At 43.0% G+C, this 27,807-nt stretch overlaps 1 protein-coding gene and 1 long non-coding RNA gene across 5 annotated transcripts in view; one reads left to right on the plus strand and one right to left on the minus strand.

The window, feature by feature from the left end:
- CARF (calcium responsive transcription factor) overlaps positions 1–27,807 on the plus strand; it is a 41,466-nt gene that overhangs the window by 427 nt on the left and 13,232 nt on the right. For 2 of the 4 annotated variants that reach the window (XM_079979281.1, XM_079979279.1), the window contains 12 exons: positions 3,148–3,266; positions 6,780–7,004; positions 7,823–7,940; positions 10,195–10,321; positions 10,704–10,788; positions 12,945–13,134; positions 14,797–14,917; positions 16,064–16,207; positions 21,925–22,149; positions 24,161–24,323; positions 25,326–25,401; positions 27,341–27,398. In XM_079979281.1, the coding sequence (XP_079835407.1) occupies positions 3,159–3,266; positions 6,780–7,004; positions 7,823–7,940; positions 10,195–10,321; positions 10,704–10,788; positions 12,945–13,134; positions 14,797–14,917; positions 16,064–16,207; positions 21,925–22,149; positions 24,161–24,323; positions 25,326–25,401; positions 27,341–27,369 (1,611 nt within the window). In that variant the 5' untranslated portion in view covers positions 3,148–3,158 and the 3' untranslated portion in view covers positions 27,370–27,398. Of the gene's footprint in view, positions 1–891; positions 943–3,147; positions 3,267–6,779; positions 7,005–7,822; positions 7,941–10,194; positions 10,322–10,703; positions 10,789–12,944; positions 13,135–14,796; positions 14,918–16,063; positions 16,208–21,924; positions 22,150–24,160; positions 24,324–25,325; positions 25,402–27,340; positions 27,399–27,807 lie in introns of those variants that run through there. The other 2 variants (XM_079979280.1, XM_079979282.1) reach the window with 2 other exon arrangements.
- Positions 14,131–27,807, minus strand: part of LOC307220053 — a 260,005-nt gene continuing 246,328 nt past the window's right edge. The window contains exon 4 of the long non-coding RNA XR_013840660.1: positions 14,131–14,162. This is a non-coding gene — a long non-coding RNA (uncharacterized lncRNA). The remainder of the gene's footprint in view (positions 14,163–27,807) is intronic.

Consider the following 27,807-nt stretch of genomic DNA (forward strand, 5'->3'; position numbering starts at 1 on the left):
TCATATATATATCTATATTTATTATTTCTCTCTCTCTATATATATATGTTATTTTTATACTACCCAAATATCTATGTGTATATGTATGAAATGTTTATTTAATACTGCCCTTTAATGATCTCAGGGCGCTTCACGGCATAAAAATACAACATAAAAACACAAAGTTCATAATAGGAACAAAAAAGAAATAAAACTCATATATATTTATATTATCTCTCTCTCTCTCTTATTTTTATATTACCCAAATATAGATGTGTGTATATGTATGAAATGTTTATTTAATACTGCCCTTTATCTAATGATCTCAGGGCAGTTCACAGCATAAAAACACAAAGTTCATAATAGGAACAAAAAAGAAACAAACTCCTAACACCTCCCCCTTCCAAGATGCGTGTCTGCGCGTCTACAAACGTGCCACGCATTTGGCAATGTTTCCATTTTAATAACAGCCCGCAAACCCAGCGTTCATTGCCATTGCGAACCTCTGCAAAACTGGCCACAACTGAACGTACGGAAACCCTTAAAAAAAAAAAAAAGCACCTTCAACGTAAAGCAGTAGAGCTGTAAGAACAATGTACGCGATAAAAATGTGATAAATATACCAACTGAAGGGAGGGAGGGAAGTCAAGACTCGGCAGAGTCAAAGGGAACATACTGTGATTGTATGGGACTGATGGGAAAAGATTATTTAAAGGAAATAATAAAAAAAAAAATTCTGGGAAAAGATAATAAATAAAGCACCCATCGGCGAACCCTCTCCCCTTTCTGGAAAAAAAAACCACACACACGTGGATACTTCAGTACTTCCGGGTTTTCTACGGTGCCCCGTTGGTGTCTCAAAAAAAAAAAAAAACGCCTTCGCCTTCGCTTGCGGCGGCCTGGTGGGCGTGCTGCTGCGCCTGCGCCGTACGGGAGGTCTCCCACGGCGGTGCCCAAGACGAGGTTGAGTAGACTCGTTCTGAATTTTCCCTCCTCTCCCCCTCCCCCTCCCCCCTCCCCACCCCCGGGCTGGGCTCGGGCGCGCGGCAGTCGCCGGTCGCGTCACTCCCTCTGCCGCGCGCCCTGGCCCGCCCTGCCCACCTCCCCCTCCCCCTCCTCCTCAGAGAAGGAGGGAGGGGGGGCTCTTTCTGCCTGGCAGGGGGAGGGGTTGGGGCTCACCTCCCACCCCAAATTGGGGCTTAATATTCTGGTGGAGGGGCGCCCCCTTCCCCCCCCCACACAAATCCCCCCTCAGCTCAGCTTGTTGTGTGGGCAAAAGCCACGACTCCATTGTTATTGTTGTTATTATTATTATTATTAATTAGTGACTTTCAGTTTTATCCATTTCAATAACTTTACAATCGTGTCGACAAATCCCCCCTCCCTCTGCTCAGCTTGTTGTGTGGGCAAAAGCCACGACTCCATTGTTATTATTATTATTATTATTATTATTAATTAGTGACTTTCAGTTTTATCCATTTCAATAACTTTACAATCGTGTCGACATTCCCCCCCCCCTCAGCTCAGCTTGCTGTGTGGGCAAAAGCCACGACTCCATTATTATTATTATCATTATTATTATTATTTATTAGTGACTTTCAGTTTTATCCATTTCAATAACTTTACAATCGTGTCGACAAATCCCCCCCTCCCTCTGCTCAGCTTGTTGTGTGGGCAAAAGCCACGACTCCATTATTATCATTATCATTATAATTATTATTTATTAGTGACTTTCAGTTTTATCCATTTCAATAACTTTACAATCGTGTCGACAAATCCCCCCTCCCTCTGCACAGCTTGTTGTGTGGGCAAAAGCCACGACTCCATTGTTATTGTTATTGTTATTATTATTATTATTAATTAGTGACTTTCAGTTTTATCCATTTCAATAACTTTACAATCGTTTCGACAAATCCCCCCCTCCCTCTGCTCAGCTTGTTGTGTGGGCAAAAGCCACGACTCCATTATCATTATTATCATTATTATTATTTATTAGTGACTTTCAGTTTTATCCATTTCAATAACTTTACAATCGTGTCGACATTCCCCCCCCCCCTCAGCTCAGCTTGTTGTGTGGGCAAAAGCCACGACTCCATTATTATCATCATTATCATTATTATTATTATTTATTAGTGACTTTCAGTTTTATCCATTTCAATAACTTTACAATCGTGTCGACAAATCCCCCCCTCCCTCTGCTCAGCTTGTTGTGTGGGCAAAAGCCACGACTCCATTATTATTGTTACTATTATTATTATTTATTAGTGACTTTCAGTTTTATCCATTTCAATAACTTTACAATCGTGTCAACAAATCCCCCCCCCCCCCAGCTTTTCCAATAGTAAGTAGTAAAGTAATTGGATCTCAGAGACTTGCAAACTACATCCAAAATTGTTTCTGATTGATTTTGGGGGCCATCTTGATGCCAAATTTATTGCAGCAGTCCTGAGTACCAGAAACTTTTAAAAAGAATAGAAATTCTTACAGTTCCAGTGTATGCTTTCTTGCTAATCCATCATAGTTTTACCTTGAGATTCTAATAACATGGAAGCTGCTTAATTATGTCAGAAAGTTCTGTTTTATGAAGGATGAAAAGTATTTTAGCCTTGGGAATGCCAAAGAGGGTTTGCAACACAATCGTACACAAATCTACTAAAAAATCAAATCCCTCAGAGTTCAACGGGTCTTAGTGCCTAGTGTAGGATTGCAATGTTAACCACTAATTCAAATGAAAATAGGTATTGGTCTCTGAAATGTGAAATCTACCTAGAAAGGAGGAAATGTCAGAGGAAATTAGAGTGTACTATGTCAGAAAGAGGGACGCGGGTGGCGCTGTGGGTTAAACCACAGAGCCTAGGACTTGCCAATCAGAAGGTCGGCGGTTCGAATCCCCATGACGGGGTGAGCTCCCGTTGCTTGGTCCCAGCTCCTGCCAACCTAGCAGTTCGAAAGCACATCAAAGTGCAAGTAGATAAATAGGTACCACTCTGGCGGGAAGGTAACCGGCGTTTCCGTGTGCTGCTCTGGTTTGCCAGAAGCGGCTTAGTCAAAGCAAGATGAGCGCCGCAACCCCAGAGTCGGTCACGACTGGACCTAATGGTCAGGGGTCCCTTTACCTTTACCTATGGCAGAATACCAGGGTTCAGATTCTAAATATTTCTTTTCTAGTCTGTTCTGTAATGGAAGAAAATGGAGTTGATCATGAAGCCAGTATGGAGAGAGCTAGTGACTTATTGGTCAACTCTAATAATACTGAAGAGGTGGAAACTGAGGACCAAGTATTCCAGGTAAGTGATCAGTCATATATTTGTTAACTTTTGTAGGGTTGCCATATGCCCTCTTTTTCCAGGTCTTTTTCATGCGTAGAGTCGTTACAGCGTTCCATAGTTAAAAGTAGAAGTTGGCAAATGTGTCTCTTATTTACTGCTCAAAATTTGGCAACCCTGTGTGAATTGACCTCGCAGGCCAAATTTGTCGGTAATGTCGAGTGCTTTGCGGTCCCAAAGGTAAAGGTAAAGGGACCCCTGACCATTAGGTCCAGTCGTGGCCGACTCTGCGGTTGCGCCGCTCATCTTGCTTTATTGGCTGAGGGAGCCGGCGTACATCTTCTGGGTCATGTGGCCAGCATGACTAAGCCGCTTCTGGTGAACCAGAGCAGCGCACAGAAATGCCGTTTACCTTCCCACCAGAGCGGTACCTATTTATCTACTTGCTCTTTGACGTGTTTCGAACTGCTAGGTTGGCAGGAGCTGGGACCGAGCAACGGGATCTCACCCTGTCACCGGGATTCGAACTGCCAACCTTCTGATCGGCAAGTCCTGTGGTTTAACCCACAGCGCCACCCACATCCCTTGCAGTCCCAAAGGTGTTGCTAAAACAAAGTGACATCAGCTGGTGGGTGGGTGTGGTTTGAGTATATAATAATAAATCTTTATTGCGGTCCAAAGACCCATAGAACAATTTCAGAACAAAATACAGTTAAGACAGCCAACCACAAAAGAGAGAGAAACCAAGGCGGTCATTTTGTTTTGTCTCGAGCTTGATGATCTTTGCTTCTTTTGACTTCCGGAAGAAACTTTGCCATGGCCAATGCAATATCATTGGACCTATCATCCTAAAGATATTTAATATGGGAGGCTTCAAATTTTCCTGGCAGATTTGCCAGTAGGAGTTTGATCATTTGGTCCCTTGCTTGCTCGTACTGCCCACAATACAGTAAGATATGCTTCATGCAATCAACGTCCTGAGAACATGAACAAAGCCTATTCTGATAAGCGATGCCTCTCAGTCTACCATTTAGTACTTCCGAAGGAAATACATTTAGTTTGGCTTTGGTAAATAAATGCCAATAGGTTGGTGCAGACAGGTTCCTAAGATATGAGGGTATCTGAAAGTTGTACCCATACAGTGGTACCTTGGGTTACATACGCTGCAGGTTACAGACTCCGCTAACCCAGAAATATTACCTCGGGTTAAGAACTTTGTTTCAGGATGAGAACAGAAATCATGCAGCAGCAGCGCAGTGGCAGCAGGAGGCCCCATTAGCTAAAGTGGTGCTTCAGGTTAAGAACAGTTTCAGGTTAAGAACGGATCTTTGGAACAAATTACCGTATTTTTCGCTCTATAACACGCACCTGACCATAACACGCACATCGTTTTTAGAGGAGGAAAACAAGGGAAAAAACATTCTGAATGAAACAGTGGATGTATCATTTTTGTGCTTCATGCTGTGGCCACAGACATGTGATCTGATGGTGAATTTGGGGTGACCCAATGCAAAAATCCTGAGAATCCCTGTGGATCCATGCTTTGTAACCACGTTTTTGCACCATTGCAGCACCAGGCAACAGTGGGTGCGTGATTTTTGGGGGGCAGGCTGTAGCCATGGACATGCTATGTGCTCTGATGGTGAATTTGGGCTGACCCAATGCAAAGATCCTGAGGATCCATGTGGATCCATGTTTTGTAACCACGTTTTTGCACCATTGCAGCCCCAGGCAACAGTGGGTGCGTGATTTTTGGGGGGGGCAGGCTGTAGCCATGGACATGCTATGTGCTCTGATGGTGAATTTGGGCTGACCCAATGCAAAGATCCTGAGGATCCATGTGGATCCATGTTTTGTAACCACGTTTTTGCACCATTGCAGCCCCAGGCAACAGTGGGTGCGTGATTTTGGGGGGGCAGGCTGTAACCATGGATATGCTATGTGATCTGATGGTGAATTTGGGGTGACTGAATGCAAAGATCCTGAGGATCCATGTAGATCCATGCTTTTTAACCACGTTTTTGCACCATTGCAGCCCCAGGCAACAGTGGGTGTGTGGTTTTTGGGGGGCAGGCTGTAGCCATGGACATGTTATGTGATCTGATGGTGAATTTGGGCTGACCCAATGCAAAGATCCTTAGGATCCATGTGGATCCATGCTTTTTAACCACATTTTTGCACCATTGCAGCCCCAGGCAACAGTGGGTGCGTGATTTTTGGGGGGCAGGCTGTAGCCATGGACATGCTATGTGATCTGATGGTGAATTTGGGCTGACCCAATGCAAAGATCCTGAGGATCCATGTGGATCCATGCTTTTTAACCACATTTTAAGTGGGGAGGGAAGGAAAAACACAGAAGGGACAAGGAGCAGGAGAGGGGTGTGCAGAGAAGCAGCTGGCTAAGAATGCAGGAGAGGGGTAGGGAGGAAAGGAAGGCAAAAGTTTTCCCTCACCTACCCACCCAAGCCAGCCAGCTCGCGCGCTCTCTCTCTCTCTCCCTCCTGCATGTTTTCAGCTTTCCCCTCTGCTTGCCTGGAGGGGAGGGGCTTTCCCTGCTCTTTGTTCCGTTTGAGCAAACACAGCAAGGAAACAGAGGCGGGTGGGCAGTAAGACCCTGAGGCAGAATGCCGGAAAGCAGCCGCTTCCTCTTTCAGGTTTCCCTTCTAGGAGACGCGCGATTTGATTTTTGCCTGCTTTTTTTTGCCTCCCCTTGCACTATTTGGCTCCAGGGACCACACATTCGCTCAATAACACGCACAGACATTTCTCCTTCCTTTTTAGGAGAAAAAATCTGCGTGCTATAGAAGGAAAAATACGGTAAGTACTTAACCCAAGGTACCACTGTATTGGATTCCTGCTGCTACTGGGCCACAGATTACATGAGATCGAGATCGCAGGTCGCTATGTGAAATGTCCCAAAGTTTTTGCCTCAGGGATTCAAGGACGGTATCATAACCCAGATGATACAAGAGGGATGATGGCAGTCCAATCGAGGTGGCTTTTCTGGCCATAGCTTTCAGCCAGAAAACTCAGGTTTGAGTAGAAATTGCCTCACTGTTCATCTTGGTATTAAGGTACCATTTGCTATTCTGAAGATTTTAAAAAAGCAAATGATTGAAAAGATGTCAATATATATTCTGTATCAAAACAAAATAAAAAAATTCCTTCCAGTAGCACCTTAAAGACCAACTAAGTTAGTTCTTGGTATGAGCTTTCGTGTGCATGCACACTTCTTCAGATACACTGAAACAGAAGTCACCAGACCCTTCTATATAGTGAGAAGGTGGGGAGGGGTATTACTCAGAAGGGTGGTTGGAATGGGTGATTGGCATATAGCTGTGATGAGCCTGTTGACGACTCTTAACGACTGCAATAGGTCTTACAGGAAAAAGCAAGGGGTGAGAAGGTGAAAAATGGCTTTGTCATGTATAATGAGATAAGAATCCTGTAAGACCTATTGCAGTCGTTAAGAGTCGTCAACAGGCTCATCACAGCTATCTGCCAACCTATCTGTAACTATATTCTGTATGACAGCATCTAGCATACGTGGAAACCGGGGACCCATCCTTTGGGCCAAATGTTCCTCAGGCAGTCCTGTCCATCACAGCGCCCATTTCGGAAGATGTTTCTCAGTCACTGAATGCACAAATTCAGCTGTCCCAGACGCTCCCTTTTTCAGCAGAAGGGCTTCAACTTGTACGCCAGAGTAGCCATCCCCTTTATGAAGTACAATCCTCAGAGGGGTCCAGCACTCACATGGTGACTAAATACATCTTAGGGCAGTTTTTGTTTGTTTAGTTTTCCCTCCAATGTATTTGAAAAAGCAACCCTGTGTTGAAATGTAATAATGCCCTAATCAGCGTTATGTTTTGTGGACTAAATAGCAGATGACGAATCAACTGAATATTTTTTTAATTGCCAACCTTAATAACACATTAGTCTTCTGTACAGTGGTGCCTCGCAAGACGAAATTAATTCGTTCCGCGAGTTTTTTCGTTTTGCGATTTTTTCGTCTTGCGAAGTACGGACTTTGGAAAAGCTTCAAAAATCACCAAAGTCTTCAAAAACCTCAAAAAAGGCTACCACACTGCGTGCTATGAGTTGCTCCTCGAAGTGAATGCACGGTTTTAAGAAAAAGGAAACAAACTTGCAAGACAAAGGAAACAAACTTGCAAGACGTTTCCGTCTTGCGAAGCAAGCCCATAGGGAAATCCGTCTTGCGAAGCAACTCAAAAAACGAAAAACTCTTTCGTTTTGCGAGTTTTTCGTCTTTCGAGGCATTCGTCTTGCAAGGTACCACTGTACTTCATAAACAGATATGTGGATTAAGTGTGTTGTGGTTTTGTCGAATCGCTGTGTTAAGGGAACCGGGGCAGGGGGGATTCCATTAATATGTGGATCTTATCACTAAGAACATTAGTCTTTCTGTTTAGATTCAAACCTAGATCTCGGTGGTTTCTGATTTCTCTGTAAAACAGAGATGAATAATCTCAGATTGGCTTGAAGCTTATTGTTATAAATCTATCTCTCAAATATTATATGATATTCATTATACCATTTCTTTGTTTCCTTCAAAGATGATAGTTGCCAGCCAGTCTGAAAATGGGCAAGTGTTGCACGTTATTCCTTCTCAGCCAGGAATGGCACAAGTGATTATTCCCCAAGGTCAACTTCTGGATGTCACCAGTTCTCAGGGTAAGGTACATCATGTCCCAACAGACTATGTGGAAGCAAGTTCCACTGAAATCAGTACAACATGCTACTAAGTGAAAGCGCTTAACATTCAATTTGTGAATTCTGGTGCCAAGGCATACACCTTCATTATGTAATTGTACAGTGAGGGGGGGAAGTATTTGATCCCCTGCTAAATTTGCCCATTTGCCCTCTGATGAAGAAATGACCAGTCCATAATTTTAATGGTAGGTTTATTGTAGCTGTGAGAGACAGAATAACAACAGGAAAACCCCCAGAAACCCAGAAGACAAAAGGTAGATTGATGTGTATTATAATGAGTGAAATAAGTATTTGATCCCTTTGCAAAAGATGACTTAGTACTTGATGGCAAAACCCTTGTTGGCAATTACAGAGGTCAGACGTTTCTTGTAGGTGGCCACCAAGTTAGCACACATCTCAGGAGGTATTTTGTCCCACTCCTCTTGGCAGATCCTCTCCAAGCCAGCTCCCTCCACATATTTTTGATGGGATTAAGGTCTGCAGACTGGCTAGGCCACTCCAGGACCTTAATGTGCTTCTTCCTGAGCCACTCCTTTGTTGCCTTGGCCATGTGTTTTGGGTCATTGTCATGCTGGAATACCCATCCTTGACCCATTTTCAATGCCCTGGCTGAGGGAAGGAGGTGCTCACCCAAGATTTGACGATACATGGTCCCGTCCACCATCCCTTTGATGTGGTGAAGGTGTCCTGTCCCCTTAGAAGAAAAACACCCCCCAAAGCATAATATGTTCCGTCCCCCCCATGTCTGACAGTGGGGATGGTGTTCTTGGGGTCGTAGACAGCATTCCTCCTCCTCCAAACACGGCAAGTTGAGTTGATGCCAAAGAGCTCGATTTTGGTCTCATCTGACCACAACACTCACCCAGTTCTCCTCTGGGTCATTCAGATGTGTATGGGCAAACTGCAGACGGGCCTGTACATGTGCTGCCTTGAGCAAGGGGACCTTGTGGGCTCTGCAAGATCCCAGTCCTTCACGGTGTAATGTGTTACCAACTGTTTTTATGGTGACTATGGTCCCAGCTGCCCTGAGATCATTGACATGTTCCCGCCGTGTAGTTCTGGGCTGCTTCATCACCGTTCTTCTAATCATTGCAACTCCACGAGATGAGATCTTGCATGGAGACCCAGACCGAGGGAGGTTGACAGTTATTTTGTGTTTCTTCTATTTGTGAATTATTGCACCACTTGTTGTCACCTTCTCACCAAGAGGCTAGGCAATAATCCAGCCTTGTGCAAGTCTACAATCTTGTCCCTGACATCCTTGGACAGCTCTTTGGTCTTGGTCATGGTGGCTTCTTTGGAATCTGCTGGATTGATTGCTTCTGTCAACAGGTGTCTTTTGTACAGGTACTGTAACGAGCTGGGATTACAGGTAAGACCTCTCCCTTACAGCAGGTGCTTCTAATCTCAGCTCCTTACATACAGTGAAGATACCAGGTAGCCTGACATCTGGCTGGTTGCTAGGGGATCAAATATTTATTTCACTCATTCTAATGCACACCAATCTCTGACTTTTGTCTTCTGAGTTTCTGGGGGTTTTCCCGTTGTTATTCTGTCTCTCACAGCTACAATAAACCTACCATTAAAATTATGGACTGGTAATTTCTTCATCAGAGGGCAAACAGGCAAATTTAGCAGGGGATCAAATACTCCCCCCCCCACACTGTATTTCCACACTCAGAATCAGTAATTTTAATTGTAAACTTGGAATTTGAAGAGGTAGGTTTCTCACAGGCTGTTCAAGCTTCTTTTTCTTGAGACGTTCCTTAACAGCAGACTGTGTGCTGCTGCTTGCAGAGGTCACAGCTGCTAGGTGCAAAGTACTATATTTTGTACCTGTAGCACACTGGTATAGGTTCTTTCCTTTTCTTCCTTTGACTCAAGATTTATTTGACTTGAGAACAGGAAATGTAGAATTTCGCACACGTACACAAGCAAGATGGAGCCCATCTTTTTTTCTCGGCGGCGTTGCTATACCAACTTTTAGCTGAGCTTGTGGTGGTTATGGAAGAGCACATTCTGAAAACTGTGCCCTTAGCTCTGTTAGAACTGGGCCTCTCCATTCTAGGAGCTTTCAAGGTCTGGCAGAGACAGAGTCACATTTCAGTCTCAGGCTGCTGCTTGCTAATTGCTCACCAGTTTTCTGAATTGCGCTTTCTTGGTTCTCTATGCACTTATTAAAGAGGGACGTGTTCCCCCCCATCTTTTTCCTAAGATGCTTCAGAAGAGAGAAATGGTGGGAGTTTGCGAACTGTTGCAGTGGCTGCTGTTGCAGACGGTACAAGCAGATACATCCTTCATCCTCAAGCATCTCTTACGGTGTCCAAAGCAACAGCCACCAGGTAGGTCAGAAGATGAGGAAATCTCTTCTCAAACAGACTGTGAAGTTCTGCAGTTTTTCCCATTGTCAGTATTTTAGCTGAACTTCCTCTTGTTGCATCTATGAAATGGCCACAGGTTGCTTTCTAATGATTGACATAGGAGATCTTGTCCCTGAAGGCTTGCAGCAATAAAGTGAAAGAGTAGGTTGTTGCTTTGAATGATAGCTTTTTAATTTTTTTTTTTTGAAATATTGCAAATACTGCCTTACAAATGTTAACCGCAAGAAGTGAAAAGCAGTCTGCTTCTGTCCTTAATATAGCAACATCATCTGAATCTGCGATTACGTGTTTATCTGCATGGATTTGTTTTGACTCTGTATCCCATTTTGCATTTATTGTTCAGGTTATTGGAAGACACTTTTCCAGTTTCCCCTCAACCATTGTCCTCAAACACACCTACCTGGGCTCGCCGTCTCAGGAACTGTGAGGTGAGCTAAAAACAACAACAACAACAACTGATCAAAGTATTAATCTCACAAACTAGTATCGGAGGTGGATACACTTCTTAGTTACTTGACGTTCGTCAGTTAAACTGTCTTGTAGTTTGTTCGGAGCCAAAGCAGTCTAGTGGTAGCCACACAGGAATTTAAGTGGATGTCATGGAATGTAAATGGCCCTAGCAACTTAGTCAAAAGTGGGAAAGTAATTGTAATTGGTCTCTGGAAAAGGTATGCTGTATAAGTTTTTCACTAGTATCTTTCATGAAATGCAACAAGCATCTGATGAATACACTGTTTATGGCAAGGCTTTGCTACCACGAGTCATCTTCTAAACTGCCTTAAACTCCTGAGCAGTTCATTTGTTTTGGTTTTATTAAGAAAATTATAGACATACAGTAGTACCTCGTGTTACGTAACCCTCTGCTTATGTAAACTTCAGGATGCAAACGCGGCAAACCCGGAAGTATTTTTCTGGGTTTCGCCACGTGCGCATGCGCAGAAGCGCTCTACCATGCCACGCGCATGCGCAGAACAGGCACCTCTGGTAGCGATAACCTCGGGATCTGACCAGAGCTCCAGAACGGATCTCATCTGCAAACGGAGGTACCACTGTATACTGCCCTTCGCCAAAAGGCCATAGAATAGCTGACAACATAATATTTATATCTTTCTTGGGTGATGACTATAACCTTTAGCTTGCATACTTTTAAAATACTGTGGTACCTCGGGTTACAAACGCTTCGGGTTACAAACACGTTGGGTTACAAACTCCGCTAACCCAGAAGTAGTGCCTCGGGTTGAGAAATTTGCCCCAGGATGAGAACGGAAATCACGCTACTACGGCAGTGGGAGGCCCCATTAATGAAAGCGCACCTCAGGTTAAGAACGGCTTCGGGTTAAGAACGGACCTCCGGAACAAATTAGGTTCATAACCTGAGGTACTACTGTACTTAGACTGTTTGGAGAACTTGTTACAATAGCACACAATTTTCCCAGAAGTTTTCTGTTTGGCTGTTACCCCATATAATATTGAAACGGCTTTATGCACTTGCCTGTGTTTTTAAAATAGTGTTTTGGGTGTTTGACATTAAATAGGCATATAAGGAGAATCATTGGAGATGGTGCACACTGCTCAGCAGACATTTCTCTTTAGAATCATGTACAGCAGTAAAAGTCAGAAGAAATGAAACAGTGTTGCTTTCCAAAATAGCATTTTATACACACTTGTCACTGAGCTTTCACTCATATACAGTGGTACCTCTGGATGCGAACGGGATCTGTTCCAGAGCCCTGTTCGCATCCTGAAGTGAACGCAACCCCCGTCTGCACGTGCGTGGGTCGTGATTTGCCACTTCCGCACATGTGCGTGACGTGATTTTGAGCGTCTGCGCATGTGCGAGTGGCAAAACCTGGAAGTAACATACAGTTACTGTTACTGTGGGACGCGGGTGGCGCTGTGGGTAAAACCTCAGCGCCTAGGACTTGCCGATTGTCAGGTCGGCGGTTCGAATCCCCGCGGCGGGGTGCGCTCCCGTTGCTCGGTCCCAGCGCCTGCCAACCTAGCAGTTCGAAAGCACCCTCGGGTGCAAGTAGATAAATAGGGACCGCTTACTAGCGGGAAGGTAAACGGCGTTTCCATGTGCTGCGCTGGCTTGCCAGATGCAGCTTGTCACGCTGGCCACGTGACCCGGAAGTGTCTTCGGACAGCGCTGGCCCCCGGCCTCTTAAGTGAGATGGGTGCACAACCCCAGGGTCGGACACGACTGGCCCGTACGGGCAGGGGTACCTTTACCTTTTTAACATACTGTTACTTCCAGGTCACCACGGAGCGCAACCCGAAAATATTCAACCTGGAAATATTCACCCTGAGGTATGACTGTACAGTTAAAGGGGGTACATGGAGTTATGGCAAAACATAAAATGTTTAACACTGTTTTCAACGAATAAACCCAGAAATTGCATCTTAAACTCAGGAAAATTGGGAAGGGAAGAAACTCTTGGAAAAATTCTGTCTCCTGCAGATAATGTGCTTACAACGCACCGAATTGCCACAGGCATCTCATGTGATGATACTGACTTCTTGAACTCCAAATAGCATTTTAATTGGTGAATAAATCCTATTATTTCACCTCCTCTTCATGCAGAAAATTGGGGATTCATACCGTGGCTATTGTTCAAGTGAAACAGAATTAGAGAATATTCTAACAGTGCACAAGCAGCAAACGCACAGCATGTGGGGAACGCGCCAGTCTCCAAGCCCAGCTAAACCTGCCACGAGGCTGATGTGGAAATCACAATATGTTCCATTTGATGGGATCCCTTTTGTCAATGCTGGTAACTTTCTTTCTTCTTAATGGTTTTCAGATTTATTAGAGAGACTGTGCTTCATTTTGCTTTGCAGAATATCTATAGGTATTGTGAAAGGTCACAAAGGGAAAAGTCTCAGTGCCTACACTGTAGTGGTTTTCACTCATATTCTGCTTGTGTGTTGGTACCTGTGTTCTAGTCTTTTGAGGGAAAATGTCATTTAGAACTCTTCACAGACCCCTTTTCTACACAGATATAATCTCCATTGCATGTTTGGAAGCCACTATGGTGTTGCCTTTATATACATACAATTGTGATGAAATAAACAGTTATGCCATCTTCAAATAAATAGCGTGCGCAGGCCATACATTCTCTTTTTACCTATGAAAACTTTATTGTCATGGAACACACACGTCTCTTGCTCTCTAGCAGTGTTAAATTATTAAATAATTTGTTTTTAACAAAGTCTTAACGAATAGCACGTGCATTTAGTGAGCTCCCGGTCAGGTTTGGTGTGTCCTGTTTTGCCGCCTGAGGCGAAACAGGAATGTGCTTCCTGTCAGCTGCCGCCACCGCCGCTGCCGGAGAGGTGGCACTGGTTTCCTGCGAGCTCTCATGTGGTTTACAAGATCTCGCAAGCTTTCTCTGAGATCTCATAAAATCTCAACGAAAACGGGTGCTTCTGCCAGCGCTGGTTCTCCAGCGGTGCGGGTGGGCAAGGTACAGTGGTGCCTCGCAAGACGAAAAGAATCCGTTCCGCGAGTCTCTTCGTCTAGCGGTTTTTTCGTCTTGTGAAGCAAGCCCATTGACGGCTTAGCGGATTAGCGCTATTAGCGGTTTAGCGGCTTATCGGCTTAGCGGATAAGCGGATGAGCAGCTTAGCGGCTTAGAAAAAGGGGGGGGGGAGGAAAAAAACCCCGCAGGAACTCGCAAGACATTTTCGTCTTGCAAAGCAAGCCCATAGGAAATTCGTTTTGCGAAGCACCTCCAAAATGGAAAACTCTTTCGTCTAGCGAGTTTTCCGTCTTGCGAGGCATTCGTCTTGCGGGGCACCACTGTATCTGCAGAGGTGCTGCCCCTTGCGCTTCCACTGCCCGAGGCAGTTGCTGTACCCCACCTCATGGGCTGGCTGGCTCTGCTACTGGTTCTCCTTCAGCAGGGGCGGAGGAATGGGGTGCGGTGGGGGCAGGCCACCCCGGGTGGGGGGGTTGACAAAATGCCGGGTGGCACTCACCGTGGGGCCTGCAGTGCGCCTGAACCATGCGTCTCTCCTGGGAGTGACTCCTCAAAGCGTTCTGCCCCAGCTGGCCCCGCCCCATGGGCAGCTGGCCCCGCCCCTGGGTGCAGGGCACGTGCGCCGCCCCAGGCGCCCAATCGGCTTGCTCCGTCGCTGTCCTTCAGCTATGGCTTAGATTCAAAAAGTGCTGAATTCCAGCCAGAACAGCAAAGATAGTCTTTCTTTGCAAGTGTTTGGCTTGAAGTTAGAATCCCCTGACTTTATATGGTGTCAGATTATTGATAGTTGGGTGGCCCCCGCCCCACAATTCGTCAGAATGGACCCCGGAGGGTTGGCCACTTCTGGATTTGGCTTTTTGGATGGATGTATTTCCCCCCATACCTATCCCAAACTGATCTGCCAAGGAAACAAAATATCTGTCGCAATGAACATGCAGCATTTCCCCGAAACAGGAAGCAGAGCCATAGTGATGGAGTGCCAATATGGGCCCCGAAGGAAGGGTTTTCAGCCCAGGAAAACTGGTGAACAGGAGGACATTTCCTGCCAAGTGTACAAAGCCACCTGTCCTGCAAGGTAAGCAATGGATAGCCGGGAAAGTAGAATAATAATATTAATAATGAATAATGAATGTCCTGCATGGGGTAACTGTGCCCCTGAAGGACCAGGTGTGCAGCCTGAGAGTCATTTTGGACTCACAGCTGTCCATGGAGGCGCAGGTTAATTCTGTGTCCAGGGCGGCTATCTACCAGCTCCACCTGGTACGCAGGCTAAGACCCTCCCTGCCTGCAGACTGTCTCGCCAGAGTGGTGCATGCTCTAGTTATCTCCCGCTTGGACTACTGCAATGCGCTCTACGTGGGGCTGCCTTTGAAGGTGACCCAGAAACTGCAAGTAATCCAGAATGTGGCAGCTAGACTGGTGACTGGGAGTGGCCGCCAGGACTACATAACACCGGTCCTGAGAGATCTGCATTGGCTCCCAGTATGTTTCCGAGCACAATTCAAAGTGTTGGTGCTGACCTTTAAAGCCCTAAACGGCCTCGGTCCAGTATACCTGAAGGAGCAACTCCACCCTCACCATTCAGCCCGGACACTGAGATCCAGCGCCAAGGGCCTTCTGCCGGTTCCCTCATTGTGAGAAGTGAGATTACAGGGAACCAGACAGAGGGCCTTCTCGGTAGTGGCACCCGCCCTGTGGAATGCCCTCCCTTCAGATGTGAAGGAAATAAGCAGCTATCCTATTTGTAAAAGACATCTGAAGGCAGCCCGGTTTAGGAAAGCTTTTAATATTTAATGCTGTATTGTTTTTAAGACTCGATTGGGAGCCGCCCAGAGTGGCTGGGGAAACAGCCAGATGGGTGGGGTATAAATAATAAATTATTTATTTATTTATTAATAATTAATCAATATATTTATACCCTGCCCATCTGGCTGGGTTTGCCCAGCCACTGTAGAAGGCTTAGGACATTTTAGTAAATAGGACAAATGTTTATCTGATCAACAGCGTACAAAAATTTTTTGCATGGAAATGTTACTACCAATATTATAAAAATAGATAAGAGCAGCTGTGCGGGGCAAATACGTTTTAAGGGGTCGTGTCACTCTTCCACCTCTTTAAATAGTTAGGCGTTTTTCATTCTAAAACGTCTTAATAGAATAAGAGAATGTGTTTGTTTGTCGTAGTCTCTGTTGTGATTCCTTCCCCTCCTTTCCTGTGGCAGGATCTATATTAAGAAGGTCCAAAAGTTCCCCGAGTATAGAGTTCCGACAGACCCCAAAATTGATAAGAAATTTTTACGTGTGGAACAGGAGAAAGCTTTCAACGTGCTGAAGAAAAACCTGATTGATGCTGGTGGAGTTCTCAGGTAATGTATGTCTTTCAGCTTGATTTGTTGTTGTTTAGTCGTTTAGTCGTGTCCGTGACACCATGGACCAGAGCACGCCAGGCACTCCTGTCTTCCACTGCCTCCCGCAGTTTGGTCAAACTCATGCTGGTAGCTTCGAGAACACTGTCCCACCATCTCGTCCTCTGTCGCCCCCTTCTCCTTGTGCCCTCCATCTTTCCCAGCATCAGGGTCTTTTCCAGGGAGTCTTCTCTTCTCATGAGGTGGCCAAAGTATTGGAGCCTCAGCTTCACGATCTGTCCTTCCAGTGAGCACTCTGGAGAAACAAGACCCTTTTGCAGTGAACCCCTCAATATTTAATGCTGTACTGTTTTTAGCACTCGATTAGGAGCTGCCCAGAGTGGCTGGGGAGACTCAGCCAGATGGGCGGAGCATAAATAATCAGTTATTATTATTAATATTGGGACGCGGGTGGCACTGTGGGTTAAACCACAGAGCCTAGGACTTGCTGATCAGAAGGTCGGCGGTTCGAATCCCCGCGACGGGGTGAGCTCCCGTTGCTCGGTCCCTGCTCCTGCCAGCCTAGCAGTTCAAAAGCACATCAAAGTGCAAGTAGATAAATAGGTACCGTACCGGCAGGAAGGTAAACGGCGTTTCTGTGCACTGCTCTGGTTCGCCAGAAGCGGCTTAGTCATGCTGGCCACATGACCCGGAAGCTGGCTCCCTCGGCCAATAAAGCGAGATGAGCACTGCAACCCCAGAGTCGGCCACGATTGGACCTAATGGTCAGAAGTCCCTTTACCTTTACCTATTAATATTAATTGTAGGCTCAGGTTGTACATATGTGTAAATAAACTCTATATCATAAAGACATCATTCCCAAAAGGAACCACAAACCCTGGTTAAGAGCCTGGAAACCCTGGAATCTCTTTTTTTTTTTTTTAATACATTTTTATTCAAGATATACAATTACACACATCGAGAAAAAAAAACAAAATACACTTATTAATAAACATATTAATTCTAAATAGTTTACATAATACATTATATTCTTTCCCCGTTTATACAAAACACAAACAAAAACAAAAACACCAACATAAATTTCTCTATATTTGGGCTCTATTTAAGAGCCCTGGACTCCCTTCCACCCTTTTGGTAAGTATCAAATAAATTCCACGATCACGTATTTTCTCTTTAATCTTAAATATTAGTTTTTCTCTGTAAGTGTTAATCCAAAAACCGCCAGTGCTTTCTACAGTTCGTTTCCAATATATTTCCAATATTTACTCCAATTTTTTTGAAATTTCTGTTCATCATGATCTCGTATTCTGTCTGTTAATCTAGCAAGTTCAGCATAGTTTACCATTTTAACCTTCCAGTCACTTATGCTAGGTATAATTTCCGTTTTCCAGTTTTGCGCCAACATAATTCTTGCGGCTGTGGTGGCATAGAGGAATAGCATTTTGTCCTCTTTTTGGATTTCTTTACCTGGCATTGCCAGCAGAAAGGCTTCAGGTTTTTTGGGAAAAGTGTATTTAAAGATTTTTTTAAGTTCGTTATAAATTAATTCCCAAAAAGCTTTCACTTTATTACAAGACCACCACATGTGGTAGAGATCGCCTTCTGCTTCTCCACACTTCCAGCAACTTTTATTCTTTAATCTATACATTTTTGCCAGTTTTGCCGGCGTATGATACCACCTATAAGTCATTTTCCAGATATTTTCCCTCAATGCCGTACAAGCCGTAAACTTTATGTTGTTATTCCATAGTTCCAACCATCTTTCAAACTCGATATTGTGACCGATATCCATCGCCCACTTTATCATTACCTCCTTCACCTCCTCGTCTTTTGTGTACCAGTCCAATAATATATTATAGATCTTAGATAAAACTTTACTCTCACCCTCTACCACTTCTTCATTAAATCTAGATTTTTTATCTTCAAATCCTATTTTCTTTTTATCTTCATTTAACAAACCATTCACCTGATGGTATTGCAACCAGCTAGTAAATTGGTTTTTAACCTCCTCATACAGTCTAAGTTTGACACCTTGTTCTGTTTTAATTATAAGTTCTTTATATGTGGCATTCTTTTCTTCCATATTGGTTTTCTTAATAGCCAGTACCTCTATTGGTGAAATCCACCATGGGGTCTTTCTTTCCAGAAGATTTTTGTTCCTCTCCCATACCTGAAATATAGGTCCTCTGAAGATGTGGTTTAAGAAACCCCTGTGTATCTTGACTTTTCCATACCACAGGTACGAGTGCCACCCGAACCTGTTGTCAAAGCCCTCCAAATCCAATAAATCTGTGTTTTCCAGTTTTATCCAATCCTTTAGCCATACCAAACATGCCGCCTCGTAGTAAAGACTCAAATCCGGCAGGGAGAAGCCCCTTCTTTCTTTTTTATCCACCAATATTTTCATTTTTATTCGGGGTCTTTTCCCTTGCCAGATATATCTTGCGAGAGCTCTCTGCCACTCTTTACATCGACTCAGACCTCTAAGTACAGGAATTGTTTGAAATAAAAACAACATTCTGGGCAAAACATTCATTTTAACTACCGCTATCCTTCCTAGAAAGGATAGTTTCATTCTCTCCCAGATTTCCAGATCTTTCTTAATCTTCCTCCAGGTGACCTCATAGTTGTCCTTATATAGGTTGATATTTTTTGTCGTAATCCACACCCCAAGATATTTCACCTTCTTAGCTATCATAATTCCCGCCCTTTGTTCTAATTCTGTCATCTCATCCTTTGTTAAATTTTTGACTAACATTTTAGTTTTGTTCTTATTTACCTTGAACCCTGACACAGCACCAAATTCTTCAAGGTTTTGCAGGGCTTCTTGTACACTTTGTTTTGGGTCTTCTAATGTTAATACAATGTCGTCAGCAAAAGCTTTGATTTTATATTCCTTCAATCCAATCTTAACTCCTTTAACCTCTTTTGATTCCCTTAGTCTCTTATTAAATATTTCTAATATTGTTATAAATAGTAAAGGAGACAAGGGGCATCCTTGTCTAGTTCCTTTAAATATATTGAAGGCTTCTGATGTTGAGTTGTTTATTACAAGTTTAGCCTTCTGTTCCCAATAAATAGCTTCAATACCTTTTCTAAATTTTTCTCCTATCGCCATCATTTTCAAACTTTTCTTCAGAAAGTCCCAAGAGACATTATCAAATGCCTTTTCGGCATCTATAAATATCAGCGCCGCCTGTATATCTATTCTAGTATCTAAATATTCGATAATGTCTATCACATTCCTAACATTGTCCCTCAGTTGTCTCCCCGGAAGGAAGCCTGTTTGATCTCTATGAATTCTATTGTTTAATACTTTTTTAAATCTTTCTGCCAATACGTCTGCAAATAGCTTGTAATCGTTGTTCAATAACGAAATTGGTCTGTAGTTCTTCACGTCTGAGGCATCTACATCCTTTTTAGGAATTAATGTAATATAGGCTTCCTTCCAGGTGTTCGGTATCCTTCCTTCTTTTAAAATATTATTCATTACTTCACATAGAATTGGGGATACTTGTTCACTTAGTACTTTATAGTATTTGGCCGGTAGGCCATCTGGTCCTGGTGCCTTTCCAATCTTCATCCTTTTTATTGCCCTTTGAATTTCTTCTTGTGTTATCAGCTGATCTAATGACTCTTTTTCTTCCTCTGCTATTTGTTGCAGGTGGTGTTCTTGTAAAAAACCCTCTATTTCACTATCTGTTTCTTTCCCTCTTTTATATAAGTCTTTATAATATTTCTGGAATACCTTTTTTATTTCTTTTGGGTCCTCTATTATCTTGTCTCCATCTTTTATCTTGGATATCGTGTTTTGTTTCCTCCTTTCTCTTATTTGCCACGCCAGATATTTCCCGATCTTATTAGCTGATTCGAAATTTTTCTGTTTCATCATTTTTATTTTCCATTCAATCTCCTCATTAGTTACCATAGAAAATTTGGCTTGTAATATCTTTATGTTATTTTTAGCGGCTTCATCGCCGGGGTTGATTATCAGTTTTCTTTCATTCTCCATAATCTGTGTTAAAATCTGCTCTTTCTTTTTCCCTTTTTCTTTTCTTAAATGGCTATTTTTCTGGATCAGAAAGCCCCTCATGACTGCCTTTCCTGCATCCCATACCGTCTCTATAGCTGTTTCCTGATTTAAATTCCAATTGAAATATTCTCCGATTGTTTCCTTGGCCTTGGCTATTATCCTCTGATCGTTAAATAAGGCTTCATTCATTCTCCATCTGCCTGTTCTAGCGTCTTTAGCTTTTAGCTCAATAGTTACCGGATTATGGTCGGATATAGTTTGTGCAAGGATTTCTGACTTAATTAAATTCTGTACCAATTCTTTTGATATCCAAACACTATCTATCCTCCCCCAGCTCTGCTTTGGGTTTGAAAAATGAGTATACTGTTTAATGGTAGGGTTTTTAAATCTCCAGGCGTCAATTAGGCCCATGTTATCCATCAGCTCGAAAAAAGATCTGGGTAGTTTACCTGAAACCCTGGAATCTCATACTGCTCAGATATTAGGGTAGTATGCAACATTATTCAGGCAGCAAATGCCTGGATAAATGAATGTTTTCGGATTTCTCCTGGAAGTTAATAATGTTGGAGACAGGCACAACTCATTAGGGAGGGCACTCCACAAAGGGGAACCACTACTGAAAAGCAGACCCCAGTGGTGGCATCACCAACAAGGCCTCACCTGCCAGTCATAGGGTCTGAGATGGTAGGCGCTCTTTTAGGAACTTAAATTCTAAGCTGTTAGAATTGGGCTCGGTAGAATTGGCAGCCAGTGCAGTGTGATCAGGATCAGTGGCACATGCTACTTGACAGCATCCCAGACCGCACCTACTCCAAGATAGTGCTACTGCCAGGGACACAGATAGCGCTGTGGTCTAAACCACTGAGCCTCTTGGGCTTGCTGGTCAAAAGGTTGGCGGTTCGAATCCCCGCGACAGGATGAGCTCCCGTTGCTCGGTCCCAGCTCCTGCCAACCTAGCAGTTTGAAAGCATGCCAGTGCAAGTAGATAAATAGGTACCACTGTGGCGGGAAGGTAAATGGCATTTCCATGCGCTCTGACTTCCGTCACGGTGTTCTGTTGCACCAGAAGCGGTTTAGTCATGCTGGCCATGTGATCCGGAAAGCTGTCTGTGGACAAACACTGGTTCCCTCAGCCTGAAAGCGAGATGAGCGCCGCACCCCATAGTCGCCTTTGACTGGACTTAACCATCCAGGGCTCCTTTACCTTTTACTGCCGTGGAGTGGCAAAGATAACAGCAATCTGTGTGGAAGTGTGGTGATGCCCATGAGTTAGACCAGGCATAGGCAAACTCGGCCCTCCAGACGTTTTGAGACTACAATTCTCATCATCCCTGACCACTGGTCCTGTTAGCTAGGGATGATGGGAATTGTAGTCCCAAACATCTGGAAGGCCGGAGTTTGCCTATGCCTGAGTTAGACAGACCTGAAATATTCACTAGAGTTGGTTTCCCCCCTCCTGCTGGAAAAAGGAATTACTGTATTTTTTGCACCATAACACTCACTTTTTTCCTCCTAGAAAGCAAGGGGAAATGTCTGTGCGTGTTATGGAGGAAATGCCTACGGGTGGCATGCCTACGGATTTTCCTCCTCTCAAAGCTACATGCGTGTTATGGTCGGGTGCGTGTTATAGAGCGAAAAATACGGTACTTTCTTGGGAGTTGCATCTGCCAATTTTTCTCGCCAGGTGGTATGTGCAGTTACCTACTCAGCAGGCTCATCAGTATCATGAGCTGGAGATGTGCCTCCCACGATCGCCGTTCTCCATACCGTCTCCTGAGGATGAGGACGATGCAGGCAAAGATGAAAGCTGCACGCTGCCCTCGCGACTTCACCCGCAAGTTGCAGATAAGATCCGAGAGCTAGTGTCTCAAGGAATAGAACAAGTCTACGCAGTGAGGAAACAGTTACGGTAAGTCTTTGTAAGTCTCTACGCAACACACTTCTTCCACTTTGTGTGGGTTATGACACAGCACCTGCTCCCCACCCCTGTCCTGATTTCGACATTTTGGCTGTTTTGGGAGTGGAATGTGGTTTCACAGATCCTTCCCATATATCAAGGTAGGTGCTTTTCAAACCAATTGGAAAGACGACCACAGATACCTGTAGGAAACCTCTAGTCCCTGTGCCTATAGCATAGAAACTTACTACTTTATTATCCATACCTGAGATTTTTCAAGAGTCCAATGTATGGGCTAAGTTGTAGTTTTTCTTACACTGCACAGAAGAGAAAGCTTTACATACTGGTATTCTATGAAGTATTTTCTTTACCAAACTTCTGTTTGCCTGGTTGTTTTGTTTTTGAGTTTTGTTTTTGCAAAGTTTTTGGATTTTTCCTAAGTAGTCCGGCAAAATTTCCAGTAGGAAAAGAATGGGTTAATCACAGGGTGGATTAGATTTAAATCACGATTTAAATCACTAGTCAGTAAGACTTGATTTAAATCATTTTTTTTACAGAAAGACTCATTCTTGCTGGCGTAATCTTAATATTTACAACCAGATGAAGGTTTCATTTTTGGAATAATAATTTTTTACAGCTATATCAAAGATTACTAATTTGGTCATACTATTAGAAATACATAGACAGATAGTTAGGAAATTATTGTGAGGTTTAATAAGTTAACTGCTTATATTTGGACAACTTCTCTGCTGTACTTTATTGGAAGGAGAAAATAATCATTTCCTTAATAACAATTTAAACAATTTATTTAAATGAAACCATAACATTATAGCATGTTTATCCATGTTAGTTCAGTTAACTAACATGTGGTTAAACATTTTTTTCTCTTTTAAACTTTAAACTGAGTTTTAGCACACATGAAAACTTAAAACAAATCCTTATTTTCTGATGAATAGCCTTAGGACTATAATGTAGAAACGTATCTTTAGAAAGATTCCCCACCCCAAGCATTTTATTTTAAAAATCCAATTTAAATTTTTAAAAAATCCAATTTAAATTAAAAAAAATCTGACCCTGGATAATCAGGCTAAATGTATGTTAGTAGAGTAAAAAGCTGAGACATCACCTTGCCAACAGAGGTCTGTATAGTTAAAGCTATGGTTTTCCCAGTAGTGATGTATGGAAGTGAGAGCTGGACCATAAAGAAGGCTGATCGCCGAAGAATTGATGCTTTTGAATTCTAGTGCTGGAGGAGACTCTTGAGAGTCCCATGGACTGCAAGAAGATCAAACCTCTCCATTCTGAAGGAAATCAGCCCTGAGTGCTCACTGGAAGGACAGATCGTAAAGCTGAGGCTCCAATACCTTGGCCACCTCATGAGAAGAGAAGACTCCCTGGAAAAGACCTTGATGTTGGGAAAGATGGAGGGCACAAGGAGAAGAGGCCGACAGAGGCCGAGATGGTGGGACAGTGTTCTTGAAGCTACCAGCATGAGTTTGACCAAACTGCGGGAGGCAGTGGAAGACAGGAGGGCCTGGTGTGCTCTGGTCCATGGGGTCACGAAGAGTCAGACACAACTAAACGACTAAACAACAAGAAGAAGAAGAGTAAAACACTTGGGCTTGAAGGGGACTTTCACCAAGTCTTGCTTCATTTGTAGGCCCCTGCACCATTCCCAAGGATACCTCAGTCTCCAGATGCATAATAATAATAATAATAATAATAATAATAATAATAATTTATTATTTATATCCCGCCCATCTGGCTGGGCCTTCCCAGCCACTCTGGGCGGCTTCCATAAGAACCAAAAATACAGTAAAATCACACGTTAAAAACTTTCCCCATAAGGAAAAGTAGAGGGAGGAGACCTCCATCTGTGAATGTGTGCTCTACCCTGCTTGGGGAAGGAATGTTAACTTCTCAAGCCTTGATTGTATGTTGTTCGGAAGAGCAGCAGGTACGATAAATCACATATCAACACATGTGTAATCCTCTCTTTCCCCCCATTTCTAATACTCAACAGAAAATTTGTGGAACGAGAATTGTTCAGACCTGATGAAGTGCCGGAGAAGCACAACTTGTCTTTCTTTCCTACTGTAAATGATCTCAAGAACCACATTCATGAAGTGCAGAAGTCACTAAGAAACGGGAAGATATTATACAACTCAGAAACTATTCCGGCAATGGTAAGCATGGACTCTTCTTTCTTCCTCTCTTTCTCTTTCAGCCAAGTTTTGTGGTCATTTTGTGGACAGTCTTCATTGCTTGCTCTCTCAGGATAACTGTTTCAAAGGCATTAGCACAAATAATTTTTCCCCCTGAGTAAATTACAGTTAAATTGCCTACTAAGGTGATTGATACAGTATTGTCAAAATGAGAAACGGAGTATAAACTATGATAAAACAAAAAACAACAACATTGTTTTTAGTAGAGCAAATTTATCTACTCATATGGTCACTTAATAGATATCTGATAGAACAAGTGACAAGCTTAAATTCATGGCAAGTTCATGGCAAACTCCTAGCTAAGTAAAGGTAAAGGAACCCCTAACCATTAGGTCCAGTTGTGACCGACTCTGGGGTTGCGGTGCTCATCTTGCTTTATTGGCTGAGGGAGCCGGCGTACAGCTTCCGGGTCATGTGGCCAGCATGACTAAGCCGCTTCTGGCGAACCAGAGCAGCGCACGGAAATGCCGTTTACCTTCCCCCTGGAGTGGTACCTATTTATCTACTTGCACTTTGACGTGCTTTCGAACTGCTAGGCTGGCAGGAGCTGGGACTGAGCAACGGGAGCTCACCCCATGGCGGGGATTCGAACTGCCGACCTTCTGATCGGCAAGTCCTAGGCTCTGTGGTTTAACCCACAGCGCCACCCGCGTCCCTCACAAACTCCTAGCTAGAACAACTCAAATATCAGAGAGGACCACGAAGGTCTTGCTAATATTCCACATGGCAGAAGGCTTGGCTTTTATTTCTTTAAATGATTACTTGACCAGGGTTTGTTTGACACCAAGTTAACTGTTTCTTAAAACCACAGAAGGGTTAAGAAGGAGGAATTTAAAAGATAAGAGTATAAGAACAAATAAGTAAATCTGCATTCAGTTTTTGTCTTTTCACGGTGATTTGGATGTGTGTCAACACGTGATAAGAGTGTTGGCTTCTTTAAATGGCTCTTCTTCCTCTTTTCAGCTTCAATGGACAACAGACAGTGGTAATATTCTTACTGAAACAGTGACTGTTACACTTGCGTCTTCACCTACTGAGGGTAGGAACAAGCTGAAAACATTTATTTGTTGCTGAGTTAATCCTAACGTTATGTAGCCTTTATATAAGTGGTTCCCAAACTCCCCAACCTCTTCAATATCTTGGTGGGCCACTTAAAGATTTTCCTGTTTGTGGTCACAGTTGTAACACACTGTGCTAGATGTTGTATGATTTGTAATTGTAATTTTATTACTTATTTTATTTCTTATATAGTTTTCAAATTTGCATTGCATAGAATTCAAATGGTAATACAATAAAGAAAACAATTAAAATGCCATTAAAAATCAATAGATATATTTAATGCAGAAATGCCATGGTCCACCTGAATGAAAATTGCAGGCCATTGATGATCTGCTAGACCACAGTTTGGGAACCCCTGCTTTATTTTATTGCTTAACCGTGCCAATTTTGGAGGCAGTTTCAAGGTGGACACACTGTCTCATTTCTTCACCAATTATTATTATTATTATTAGGGGTTGGATTTGTTTTTCATCTTACAGTTCATGCACCTTAAAAGTAAATGCCTTTTTTTACAATTTATTGTTTAAATGTTGTCCTATGAATGATTCTTTGTGCAGTTCCCTTTGCTGTGGTGTGACGAGCCCTTTGGAAGTGATAGTTGTGAGGGTGGGGAGCAAAAAAATAGCCTGGTACAGGAAGTTGCAGCAAGATCCTTAGGAATGTCTCTAAGCCACGAGGTAGTGGCTCTTTGTGAATGCAAGGAGTCTGAAATACACAGAGGATCACCTATTGACTTATGTATGAAGCAGAGTGCTGTATTACGAGTGTAGAGTTTTCTCCGATACTGGAATGAATTCCTTGGGTGTGTGTTCTGCTCCAGAGCTTAGGACAGTATGCAACTAAATCCTTGTGTTAGTGTAAGGCTTCTCCTCCCCACAAGGTTTGTGGTGGGGAGAAGCCAGAACAGATTTAAGGGGCATGCATCAAAAGGAGGGAGAGGAGGGCAGCATTAATCTTAGCACTGCATTAAGACTAGATGAGCCATTGGCTTGCTCCTATGTTCTGTGTTCTTTTTCACATTGAATACAACCCTTCAGAGAGCTTTGGGTGGGGTGATCGTGTTACACGGAAAATTTATTTCTCTGCTTTTCTATTTTATTTTCTTTCAGCTGGGTTGAATAATAATTCTAGTTGTGAGGGAATAGTCTCAAATCTTTGCTGCTTTGATATTCAAAACGTAACTGGCTGTGTTTAACTATATAAATTCTTTGTATATCATATAAACATAACTCTTTTCACATTATCTAATTGAGTAGAAGCAATTAAGGACCAACATTTAGAACAGGAAATACAAATAGATCAGTTCTTATATATGTAGTGTCCAAATAGAAGCTTTTGTGTTCAATGTATGCACAAATGAATCAGTTTTTTAAAACCTATGTCCAAATAAAATCAGCATCAACATCATGAAGTCAGCTGCAATCTATGGAGAGAGAGAGGGAGACTGGACACAAGCTTCGCCCCAAAAACTTGTATTCACTCAAGCAAAACCCATCTTGATTATCTCCCTCTCATATTCTGTTTGGGGGTAAGAGTAGGCTTCAAAGGCTGTTGTTAATTTTTGATGTTAATTCAGCTGCCGCTAGAAAAGAATTGATTTGCATCAGGTGCTTACTGAGAGGAGAATATTAAGATGACTTATTGAAAGGGACATTTTCATGTTTGTTAACGCTTAAAATATTCATCTACACTGGCATTTATTCCTGTTCTTACCTGCCTGATTCCTGATCCGTAGATTTGTTTTTATTTTAACACTTGTCCCCAGAAAAATATTTAAATAAGTGTGTGGCTTAGCGTGCAATTCCTCATATGTTAGTTGGTGACCTAACCGATGCAATGTATTGCTTATAGCAGGGTATATATGGCGATTTGCACATTAAACTGAGCCTTTTTCTGTGTGTGTTTAACTTGTATTTTAGCAACTCTTGAAACGGACCAATTGAACTGAAAAACACATCCTACTCCTGGAAATGGAAGGTAAGAATTTAACTGCTGGCAGCATAAGAGCTCAGTTTTTTGGCCCTAGGGCGCTTAATTTGAAATATGTCCATATATATTCTATTCATCAATTAATTTTTACCCTTCAGGGAGCAGACATTTGCATATTTTTATAGTATTCCTTAAAAATTTATAGCTTGCTTCAGATAATTTGTGACTGCAAGTAATGTAGAGATTCTGGCAATAGTATTTATTTCAGTGATGCCACAAATTTGCACCTAGTGAATCTGATCCTAAATGTGTTGTGCTAATATATCTATTTGAAGTGTTGGTGTAATGAACCTGCAAGATTGCTGTAGATGTTTTGTGCTGTTCTGGTCCAGCAGGTATGTCCAAAGTCAATTTCAGAGCCTAATCCCAACAATTTTGGGGTTAAATCCTAAAAAGA

This window comes from Podarcis cretensis (assembly GCF_951804945.1).
Source record: "Podarcis cretensis genome assembly, chromosome: 1".
In the NCBI taxonomy this organism is placed as follows: Eukaryota; Metazoa; Chordata; class Lepidosauria; order Squamata; family Lacertidae; genus Podarcis; species Podarcis cretensis.